Genomic DNA, 12,500 nt, shown 5'->3' on the forward strand with positions numbered 1-12,500 from the left:
ACACACAAACACAGACAGACATGCACAGCAGGAAATGAAATGTGGCAACTCAACTGAAAAGCCCTGCTGCAATACCCATGGGAACAGAGGAGAGAAAAATCACTCTCTTCTTATTCCCTTTTTTCCCACCCTGTTCTTTCTTTTTTCCACCCTCTCTTCCCGTCTCTCTGCTGCTCCATTTGCCGCAGCGCTATGACCCTCTCTCCCACAGCTCGAGACAAGGTAGAGGACAGATGCGCTCGAACGTACAAAGGGGCATTATTATACCCCCGTTGTCGGTGCATGCATGCATGTGCACAGACGGAGGCAAGGACAGAGGAGAGAATAGTACAGAGCACCTTACATAACACACTTGTACGTCGTCTTTATGTGGGGTACACGTAGCAGACACGTGACCGCTCACCTGCTGAAGTGTGACTCTCTCACCAAAATCTCAGCTCGGTCGCTTTGTTTTCGACCTTGGCACAACAGGCTGATGTCTGACATGTAATTAAAATGTAAAATCAGCTCCACTGTGAAAGCTAATTTAGCAGACCTTAGTAATTAGTTTCAAGAGCTTTTTTCCATGAATATGATAAAACCTCATCCCAGTGGACTGTCATGTTCATTCATTGGAGACGCCAGTCTCCACTATACTTAGCTTTGTCTGTGTGACAAATTAGCATAGGCTGCGATAAACATTGTTTCATGAGTACCACTTCTTCATGCTCTGATCACAAGCTAATTAATCCATTGTATATGTTTTGATTTACATTCAAATTATGTTCATAGAACATAATAGTAGGTAAAACAAAAGCATCTTCCATTCACTCATGGCGATGAAACCACATGTGTATAAACACACCCACATGAATACATAAACAAACGCACACACACACACACACACACACAAGCTGTATCTACTTGAATGAGCTGTAAATGGTGTTTACGCAAAAAGCATTATTTGGACATTAGCAGCTGTGTGAGCGTTGTGTGGTTTGTTTAAAGAGGTAATTAGCAGATAGTTAGGCTTCGCGCTGGGAGTGAGATATACTATGACTGAGGATGGCCCCGCTCCAGACGCGCGCTCTAAGCCAACAGTGGGAATAATTATCACCAAATAAGGAAGACTTCGTTTCCCAGGGGCCTCTGCTCAAGAGACATGGGGCAATGACTAGAGCCTGGGCTACCATAGCAACCATGACCTCTAAAACAGTTTATCCAAAACCAATGGTAATATATCCATGCACGTAAATTTAATGATCTATCTTCCAAAACTGTGTAAATGACATTTATGAGCACTATATAAGTTGAGTGGTTGTGGCATGTGCTCTTTTCTCATCTGGATACATCCAACAACATGCGCAGAGAAATTGTTCCCAGTTATTAGGCTGACCGGTCTGCTTTGTACTTTTCAACATGGGAAAGTTGAAACATCCATTCCCCTTTCCAGACTGTAGCTGGATAGTGTGTGTAGGATTTACGTCGTTTCTGCCAAGCACCTCCATTAGATAGGAGTGACGACAGTGCATTCAAATCTAATAAGGCTATCTGTTTGTTTTCTTCTCTGTGCCGCTTCACATCTATCTGACTATTTATTTGTCCACTAAAGTTCTTTCCAAATGTGTTGCCATTCACGTCGCCTGTGTCGAATGAGAGAGACAGAAGGAGAGAGAGTTTGGCAAACCCTCGCAGTGTGTCATTTCATCAAGCTGGGACATGGCCACGAATTAAGCTCAGTCATGGCAAAGGATGATAAAAATCTGCTTAAGACTCACCTCCATCGTGGGATTAGTGCGTACTTTCAAAGTACATAGGTGTAATACTCGCAAAGAACACAGAATTAACTCCAAGACCTTAGTGAACAGACGGAAAAGCCTGACGAGGCCAAATTCCCAAGATCTGTGAGATTGTGGCTGTAACAGTGGCAACCCTGCATGCTCGCTATTACAGATTTCAGGATTTTCGGGGAACTTAGCATGTAGGCCAAAAAAAAGACCTTGCCAAATGTAATATTGAAAATTAAGAACGTCCCGTCTCAAATAGCTCTGTGGGGTTGTTAAGGGCATTTTCATCTTGATTGCGGACAGTAAACTTTAGAACGGCAGGGCTTCACAAAGAGCAGTGTTCAGACACTTCTCAGTCAAGGGTCCTTTGGTTGTGATGCAATCGCTTGTCAAATCCCCTCCGTTACCCTTCTAAATGTCCCTTCACGTTTTGTGTTTCGAGTATTTGTTACCCACATGAAAGGACTGATAAGGCTGTTCACTCATCTAAAATCTCTCTCTCTCTTATTATTCCAGCATTATAAGACTCCTTTCTCCAATTTAAAACAATGTGTACTTTTATTGCTTGAGGCAATATAATGAATATTATATAATGACAGCTCATATGTAATTTCATGTAATTACTATCAGAATCACTTGTATAGTTAGCCATCTACTCCAAATTGTACATATTCTCTCACATACTGTACTCATGCATATGAAACTGACATATATGAATGATATACTACCACTAGGTATTTATAATGTTAGATTTTGAGTTATATTTATTTAAATGTATTTATGTATTGTATTTTGTAATAATATATTGTATTTTTGTTCTCTCCTCGTCTTCCCTCTCCCCTGACGTGGAAGGCACACTCACACAGTCCCACAGAGACTTAGAATGCACACCCCTGCGCACTCACTTGCACTTTATCACTCACAAGCATCCACTCATTCATTCATTAGTACATTACAATGTTTACACATACAAGGACCACAATGGAAATAAGCTGTCAGCTGTAATGCATTTTTATCAGCTTGTACAGCAAGCTGGTCTAGATTTACTTGTGGATAAAGGGGCGTGGCTGTGACTTTTTGATTGGTTCGAATGACATGGGGGCGTTCCCGTTACTTTTTGACGATTGTTTTGAGTGACATGCTTTTGCCAATTGACAGCCAATGATTTGCTTGCAAATGTTGCCATGCTCTGGGCGGGTGCTGTTCACATGATCTGGGGTGTAAGTGAGCCACATCGCTCCGGGAATAGATTGTGATATGGCGAGTGCACATTCTATGAGTTGCAGTTCTATACCTTAATTTAGACTCCATCGCACAACGGTGTTGTTTGTCAAAAAGAACAGATCTACAAGCTAAGTCAGCTTGTAGATCTGTTCATTTTGCTCAAGCATGCATCCAGAGGTCCCTCCCCCTTTTAGCTGGCTGCTAGTAAGCAGCGCACCAGCAGTAGCAATCAATGGACTGACAGACACCACAAAGGATTTGGTCCCTAAAGAATTCGACATTGGTTCTATGGAACTGGTTTGGATATTCCAAATTTTGCAAAGTTTGCAATGACAATGTTCGAACGTCACTCGACGTTACTGTTTAACGAGACGCGAGTCAAGCAGCGAGGGGTCCGTCACCGCATAAAGAGTGAAACAGAACAGAACAGCTGGGGCCGATAAATAGACCACGTAGTTGTTCAGTATTGATTAATATTGCATATACAACGTCTTTGTTTTTGCTATGTCCACTCCCCTGGGTCTCTGACTGCCCGGCGAGAATGGTTTGCACAGCCGGGGGGCACCCACCCGAACGAAAAAAAGACAGTAAACTCTGTTTCCTTGTCACATATGCTTAATGTGACTGAATGTACTGTAGTCTACATTTGCCGACTGTCTCCTTTACTCACTACTCACCATGAAGAATGTGTGTGTGTGTGTGTGTGTGTGTGTGTGTGTGTGTGTGTGTGTGTGTGTGTGTGTGTGTGTGTGTGTGTGTGTGTGTGTGTGTTCGCAGTGTTCGCTGTGTCCGCTCTGCCTGCTCTGTTGGTGTAATTAAGAGATTCGATAGGGGATATTATGTTTTACATACACAGATTTACAAATGAAAGAGAGTAAGAAAGGGTTTAGGCATTAAATTACAAACTGTATGTCATTTGTTCCTGTTAGGTAATGTTTTAAGATGCAAGCGTTATGACAGTATACTTTTCAAGGGTTTTAGCTTGCCACAAGCTGGTATAATATGACTGTGTCATTTCGTGTTATTCTTTTGATGATGGTGGAGCTTATGTATTGTACATATGTATTGCATTGTCAATAAAGATGTCAAAGTCAAAGTCAAGGTATGATTGACCTCCTTTTAAATAAGCAAGTTGTGGTACACAGCAAGGCAACACAGCTGCGCCAGGCAGGAATGCTCAACAGGTAAGGAGATATATAGACAGGGTATATATATATATATATATATATATATATATATATATATATAGAAGGGTATATGGACACTTGCTTGGCTCTGACAGCTAAGTTCAAATTTATTCTCTGTTTTCTGCTGTTTCCACCTCCTGTCGTGCGCGGCGCTCCCTCCTCTCCATATACACGATGCAATTTGAACCTTGTCAATGTGAATTCAGCGTTAATCTCTTCCCGCAGTGGGAATATATGAACACTTATTATAATTGATATAAGCATACCTACAGTATCCGCCCTGCTTTGTTTCTATCTGGGTTCAATCAGAATGTGTCTGTAACATTTAAGGAAAACTGAATAATTATGTCTGAACCTACTATTATCTTGAAAATGCTATAACTTTTACTTATTTTACATCAAAGGGCTGCTAAGGATGCTAGAGTTGAGTTGCTCAAATTGATTACAAAAAAAGAAGAAGGATTACACGCATCATATCAGATCATACATTGCATATTTAGACTCATCACCACCATGTGGATGTGGGTATGAGAGTGTGTGTGTGCGTGTGTGTGTGTGTGTGTGTGTGTGTATGTTTGTGTGGGTGTGTGGGCGCGCGAGCGTGTGTGTTTTTATACATTTTGTGCGTGAATCAGTTTGAGTTGTCTGTGTGCACACTGCACAGACATCAATGTGTGTGTGTGTGTGTGCGTGTGTGTGTGTGTGTGTGTGTGTGTGTGTGTGTGTGTGTGTGTGTGTGTGTGTGTGTGTGTGTGTGTGTGTGTGTGTGTGTGTGTGTGTGTGCGTGTGCGTGTGTGTGTGTGTTGCGTGTGTGCGCCTGCGTGCGCGTTAATCCCGAGTGAAAGACTAGGTCTATGCAACAGGAAGGCATCGGGGGGGGCCTCCCTGGGGGTCCCTCCCCCTGGCTGGCCTGTAAGCCTGGGTGAAAGGAGCCGCATTCGCAGGCTCCCCACGAGGACGCATGGCCGATTAAGCTGACAGTCAGTCGCCCATTGACCAGTCACTGAGATTAAACGGCGGGCCATCTCCGCCACTTGAACCACCTGCGGGACAGAAGGGAGGGGTGGACGGCCGGGAGAAAAGGGGACAGGCAAGGACAACGGCGGAGACGTGCGGATACTCACTGTTGCTTGTCGGTTCGGTAAAAGGCGCCTTTTGTCCGTTCCAGCCTTTGTTGTTGTCCATCTGTAGCCATGTGAGAAGAAGAAGAAGAAGAAGAAGGGACGGGAGGGAGAGGAGGAGGAGGGGGGGGGGTTAAGAGAGATGTTGAGTCTTGAACAAACAGCTTCTTCACGCACGTCAGACGAGTTCCTTCCTACTGTTTGGACCACAAAGGGACGAGCGGCTCACCAGGAGATGCTTGAGCGAGGCTAGTGTCTGTCTAGGAAAGCTACCTAATTAACCCATTAAGACCGTGGACGCATTTGTGTCGTTTTAGATTTGAGCTAAAACCATTTTTTTTATACTTTGTCTATTATAGATATATAATAGCTCATAGCGCGGCAATGAGCTTGTAGATCTGCTATTTTTGAAAAATCGTGAACATTGTGCAAATCTATGATTTTTAATTTTTTCAGGGGACTTTTCTGACTCAAATCTTTGCTTCTGGGGGTTCCTGGAACTAAATATTTTCAGATGGGGGTCCGCGGCCAAATACATGTAATTTTGGGGGTCCTTGACATGAAAATGTTTGAGAACCACTGATATTATAGCAACATACGTTTTTTCAGAAAAATTAGGATTTAGAAGACAATTTGTAGATGCGTTCCCGGATTGAATGGGTTAAAGAGGAGGCTTGTCAATACCAACTGAAAACACCCTATTCACTCTGGCACTTTCACGGTGTGAACAGACACACACACAGACACACACACACACACACACACACACACACACACACACACACACACACACACACACACACACACGTGGCCATGTGGGAGATAGGAACGCAAATAATCTCTGACGTTTGTGACAGCTGATGAGAAGACATAGTGGTAAACAAATGACCCCCCCCCCCCTCCACGCATCATGTCTCTGGCCCAGATCTCCTACAATCCCACGGTGGGAATGCAGATCAAGACAGAGCTCACAAAGAGCCAGGAAAAAGAGAGAGAGAGAGAGAGAGAGAGAGAGAGAGAGAGAGAGAGAGAGAGAGAGAGAGAGAGAGAGAGAAGGGGGGAGAGAGAGAAGGGGGGAGAGAGAGCTAAAGAAAGACGTATCTGAAGAAACAGGAGCTTAGCTAATGCCAGTTGATCGCTTCATAGAGCCCAGGGTTGCCTGAGGATCTTTGGCTCTTAGAGAGAGGTGGGCTGTCCCGCTAGGACTAGGTCTTATAGAGACATCCCCATAGCTGTCAAGCCGATACCCAAGCATACATCAGCCACTGACACCATTCTTCTGCTATTGTTAGGCCCAAGGGCCGCCCTGAATAAAAAGAGATGCAGACCTACTGCCAATAACGTCTTGTGCAAGTGGCACTGAATAGTGGTGTTCATTGGTGGTACAGCCAGTCAAATGTATCCCCAAACCATCAGTTTACTGTACTGGCATGATGAGCAACATGTTGTGTGGTGATGCAAAAACATAAATTAACGTAATCATAATTATTGCAAACAAATGCTTTTTATTATTTTATTTTTTTACCTTTATTTACCCAGGGTATGTTCGCTGAGCAAGAATGCTATTTTTCAGCAAAGCCCTGCTTCGTAATAATCATACAGTTACACACTTCAGACAGTCTTAAAAGGACAATGCCTGTCGTAAGTTGATGATGTCATTTGTCCATGTGTGGTCCAGCCCTATGGAATGTATGGAATACATGTGCTATAATGAAAATGTATTTAAAATATTGTTTTGATGCTCATATTAACCTTAGGAAGTATTAAGTCGTTTTTTTTTATTAAGACATGCTAATAACATTCCATAGGGCTGGACCACACATCTTTCTTTCTTTTTCCTTTATTTATTCAGGGAAACCCATTGAGAGCAAGCTCTCTTTTTCAAGGACACCCTGATAACAAATCACCATCATCTCCAACATGGACAAATGACATCATCAACTTGCACCGGGCATTGTCCCCCTTGAGTAAAAGATATAAAATATAATAAATATTTAAGGTTTTTACATTTTTTCATTTTTAGTTACAGTATAGAGGGAAATTAGAACGTATTAAGGCGTATTTGGCTCATTAGCCAGGGTTCCTTTTCAGGCCTAAACCAATGGTTCTCAAACTTTTTAACCACCGCTGCCCCTACTAGTGTTAGAATGCAATTAAAAACCCTTCAATACTGTGCAAGAGATTTATGATGAGAAGTGATGATGGTGGATCCCCAGGACACTGACTTATGCATTTCATTTCCTAATGCTTCAAAGCATTTATGCAGTCTGGAATATGCACCTCATCTCCATAACAGCTAAAGTCAAAGCTAGCTTGTTCATATAACAGACATAGTGGGGAGGCACGCTTACAAAATGAGAGAGAGAGACACGATTCTATTAAAGTGAAATATGGCTCTAAAGTTATTACTAAAAAGGGGAGGTGTGGTCTCTTGTGAGTATAAGCTTGTGTGAGGCTATAATTCATGCAGCGGTTCTGCTTAGCCGCATATAGATAGAGCATACTTCAGGCTGTCCGTATGGGTTGGAACACAAGAGTTCTCAACAACAGACAGTGGATATCTAACTAATGACCTGTCTGGGGAGGGACAAATATTCTACACATAAGTTCCAGTTATGAAACAGAATCTTCTATTATCCAATGCGCTCGAGGTGAGCGACGATGTGCTAATGTGCCGAGATGATGGTGATCAATGGAGAACGCGCACAGCTCAGAGGAGCTGATTAAGTTACATAAGGCAGTGAGCATGTCCGCAGGGCTGCAGCTCGTGATGATTAACAAGACCATCTTCATGGTTGAGATGGACTCTGTGTGGACTACAGAGCATGGCACTGTACTGTATGAGCAAACAGACGAGTAGCTTGTAAAGCTGGACAGATGTAATGTAATTGATTAACACACACACAATGTGTGCGTGCGTGTGTGTGTGTGTGTGTGTGCGTGTGCGTGTGCGTGTGCGTGTGCGTGTGCGTGTGCGTGTACGTGTACGTGTGTATGTAATTCACCCTGCTCTAGACTGAACAGTCTCAGGACAGAGAAGATGGTCACTATTTATGTGTGGACTTAAATGAGTTAATAGCTATATTGTAGGTAAAGGAATGAAAATGTATAATGGAATAATTCTTTTATTATTATTATAATAACATAGAGCCCTATGAAGACGATCTAAGCGCACAGTCTAAAAGGCAAGACACAAATTGCGTCAGGGGGGTGTACATTTTGCTAGTTGCACAGCACATTATCTGGTCGCAAAGCCCGGCGCACGGCGGTATGGAGTTGTATATGCCTCTTAATTACCCCTAAGCGCGTCTTAATATCAAGAATGTGCGCAAAGCCTGTGTGTAAGGTAGCAGTGTGCCATGTTTGCTCCAAACCACACCTCATTTTAAGACCAACACACCCATGGGGACTAAAAAGGGGCAAGATTTGGTATTTATACAACATGGGTGCTACAGTATGTGTAAAAAGGACAACTGTGTTGGTTGGAAAATAGCGATGTGCTTTGCGCTGGGCGGAGGATAGGGCCCATAATGTCTATCTTCAGAGTGTGATACTGTAGCTGAATATTAGTAGTCCAGCTGAGTGGTCTTGCTTTACCACATGCAAACCCCTGTAAGCCTTCATTTGGCATAACAAATTGCTGTTAGAAGCATGCCTAAAGAGTAATAATATAAACACAGGGGCCGTGCATTAAAACAAAGTACAGTGAAATAAAAGGCTATTCCTCAGCGGGGCTCTGAAAGGAATACACACCGGGCTCTGGTAAAACATGTGCAACACTTCCCACACATACAAAGGTGCTAAAAATAAATTGGCTTAATAAATCCAGGTCCTAATAGACCTGTAGACAGGTATATAAGCTGGTCATAAAAGAGTGAGCGTGGTGTACTGTATGGTGTAGTGAGGCTGTAAAAGTAGATGCTCTTAATAGATCCATACCTCAGTGGGGGTCTGAGGGAGAGTGGAGGCCTTGTATCCTAGCTGCAGAAGCATGGCCTCGGCCGCGTTGCGCTTGGCCACCTTCTTGTTGGGTCCGGTTCCCGTGGCAACTTCGCCGCTCACCTTCACCTGCACACAAGAGCGATCGTACACAGTCGAGCGCACGCACGCGCATGCACACACACACACACACACACACACACACACACACACACACACACACACACACACACACACACACACACACACACACACACACACACACACACACACACACACACACACACACACACACACACACACACACACACACACACACACACACAAAGAGTCAGGCATTAAAACTGACATTTTTTTCTCCTTAGATTTAACTTTGAAGTCTGACATAAGTCTCTTATGATCTCATTCCAAACATGGCTGCAAGGTGTCGATGGATCAAACAACGTCTGATCGACACTCAGGTTACACGGGTCATTCTGCAGTGACTATTCTCAGCCTTACAAACTGAAATATTCCCTCAGTAAAGCAGAACCACTTCTAATTTGACATGCTCCGGCTTCGGGGCAGAACGCGCCGGCAATTTACATTACGAGAAAGTGGCTCAGACTTGAAAAGTGTTTGTTTTTCGTTGGTCCGAAACGTTAAATCTGTCCACGCAGAATGTAAGCAGATATTTGCAAGAGAATATCAAACGTCATTATGTTATGTAAACAGACAATTACACTGTACAAATAACGTTCTCCGGGAGCCGGGCCCTGAGTAGCACAGGCCTCCATGCATTCACTCAAGTGGCCTTGACAAGGTCCCTAAGTGCTCTTCTGACAAACTCAAGTAGGCCACAAGATTTATTTTAGGAGGAAAGATTCAATAAATTACTTAAATAAACAAAAGCACCAATTCATTAAATAAAAAAGTCATCAGCCCCGTAAAAGCCATTTGACACAAGGTAGAGAGAGAGTTTGCCGTAACTACTGCTGGTAGTGTCAAACAAAAGACTCGCGAACAGAGACTCATTTGAGCCCGACTGCCTACCAAGGGGAACAATGTGGAAATTTTAGAAGTGAGTGGGCCGCACAAAAGGAACACACACAAGCAGGGCCTAATGCCTGCATGAAAGAGCCATGGAGAATAGGTTTGAGGCTGAATTACTGCCTGACGCTAAGAGAAGCTCTGTTTTTCAATGAATGGCGAGGGGAGGGGGGTATGGAGAGAGAGAGAGAGAAGGAGGAAGAGTGAGTCAGAAAGACAAGGGGATGGAGAGATGGAGGGGCAGATGGGAAGAAAAGAATGAGGACAAGAAACAAAGAATTACAGGCAATTCCATGATATGTAAAAGTGACACTGGACGAGCCAACACCAGCAAGGAGCAGTGTCCTTCCCAGGCCTTGCATTAGAAGCTCAGTACATACAAGGGTACACAGTAGACACCCAAGTACAAACTTAACTCTCAGAGGATTTAGGTGTGCATTACCCCATTCTTGTTTGAACCCACTGTGACCATGCATCTAATGCTGAGACAAGTGTCAAATCAATCATCAAAGACAGTAAATAAGATATTATATTACCACAATGGTAAATAACACCAGATTATTTTAGGCCTTGACAAAGGATTGCAGGGATAGTAGGGTAGGCAAAACAATGTTCATGTTATTGTAGTATGGCGGGCCATACTACGATGAGTTTTTCCATGTATAGCTCAAGACCCAAAAGGTTGAGAAGAACCAAGACAATTCTGTGGCATTTGCGGTGTGCCTTTCATCAGTCCCCAATCTGTCGCGATTGAATTAGCAATAAAAATGTTATTGCCCATAAATGAATTAAGGTTGAGAGGACAGCAAGACCTCGAAATCAAATTCTGCTGATGAAACCCACGTCGTTAGCTCAACCGCATTTCTGCAGCATTGAAGGCAGGTAGCGCCATCTTAAGCCTACCATAGAAGCATGAAATGACATTTTAATAGCAAAAAATCTGTCTCCGCTGTTCCACTGGAAAGAACAGAGCCGTAAAGATGGATGGTCATCTATTCAGGGATTTAGCTGAATGCTATAAACACGAGGGATATTAAACACAGCTATTCAAATATTTAAGAGGTTGGGAGAGACGGGATGACAGGTGGGGAGATTTGTGTGTGTGTGTGTGTGTGTGTGTGTGTGTGTGTGTGTGAGAGAGAGAGAAAGGGAGAGAGAGAGAACGAGACAGAGAGTGTGGGAGGGAGTGTGCTGAGGCTTGGACCATAACAGCACACAGAAGAGAATTTAAAGTTTCATAATCCATCATCTAATACATACACAACAGCACACAGGGGTATTGAATGCATTCGTCAAGGCTTAAATAATGTAAAAGGAAAAAAAGAAGGAGAAAATAAGCAGAACACAAATGTTACTAAAAAGCTGAAATTGGAAGTGGTTCCTATCTGATTTGAAACATAAAAGATAGTGTTTCCTTGTAAATAATGACTATAACCCTAGTGGTCTCTTTGGGGCATTCCGTGCGCCAGCTACAGTATGTGACGGCCACAGATCGTGCTCGTGCTTGTCAAAGTCAAGTCCCTATGAATGGTGTCCCTCTCTATTGTGTGCTACAGTATAGCAAAAAAAACAAATAATATCCACAAAAATAGGGTCTGCGTAGGACGGTTGGAGGTAGGGTGACAGTGTGGCTCAGCAGTCACCTCTGGTTTAATAGCATCAGGCATGCTGGCTCAGATTCCCCGTCGACATCACATCGGCAGACATTACATCCGGGCAGACGTAGCCGCAGATAAAAAAAACAACTTCACATTCCAAAACCCCCTGAGGGTGTTTCATTTATAATTGGGATGTTTGTAGGGCACTTTTGGAACTTGAACGGCGTTGTTTAAAATGTAATGTCTCTCAATATTCTATCAGAGGTGACATTGACGGGCGCGTCCATAGCACAGAGATGCACCACTCCCTACAGTTTACACATCTGGTCCTGCACAGGCAAGTGTTCAGTGAGTGGTTGGACACCCCACTGAACACTTTTGATGATGTAAAACTAAACTGAAAAGGAGCATCTGTGTTTTCCCAGCGTTTTTGTCTCTCCCGCTGTCCCATGTCTCAGGTTGACGCCAGCGGTTACAGCCTGACTGATATTTCGGTTTGGCCGATATATCGGCCATAATTGACTTTTCTGACCACGGCATCTGCAATTTTACCACAGACTATGTCCCACTTGCAACCTGGTGACCCTATTTTGAGGGTGAAAATGTTCAAAAGATCCACAAGCTCACAACACATTG

At 43.4% G+C, this 12,500-nt stretch overlaps 1 protein-coding gene across 2 annotated transcripts in view; it reads right to left on the reverse strand.

The window, feature by feature from the left end:
• stau2 (staufen double-stranded RNA binding protein 2) overlaps nt 1-12,500 on the reverse strand; it is a 130,369-nt gene that overhangs the window by 69,326 nt on the left and 48,543 nt on the right. For both annotated transcript variants that reach the window (XM_084048790.1, XM_084048789.1), the window contains exons 10-11: nt 9,238-9,366; nt 5,302-5,362 (exon numbers count right to left, since the gene is read on the reverse strand). In XM_084048790.1, coding sequence (XP_083904916.1) covers nt 5,302-5,362; nt 9,238-9,366 — 190 coding nt within the window. The remainder of the gene's footprint in view (nt 1-5,301; nt 5,363-9,237; nt 9,367-12,500) is intronic.

Source organism: Gymnoscopelus microlampas (assembly GCF_963454915.1).
Source record: "Gymnoscopelus microlampas genome assembly, chromosome: 22".
In the NCBI taxonomy this organism is placed as follows: domain Eukaryota; kingdom Metazoa; phylum Chordata; class Actinopteri; order Myctophiformes; family Myctophidae; genus Gymnoscopelus; species Gymnoscopelus microlampas.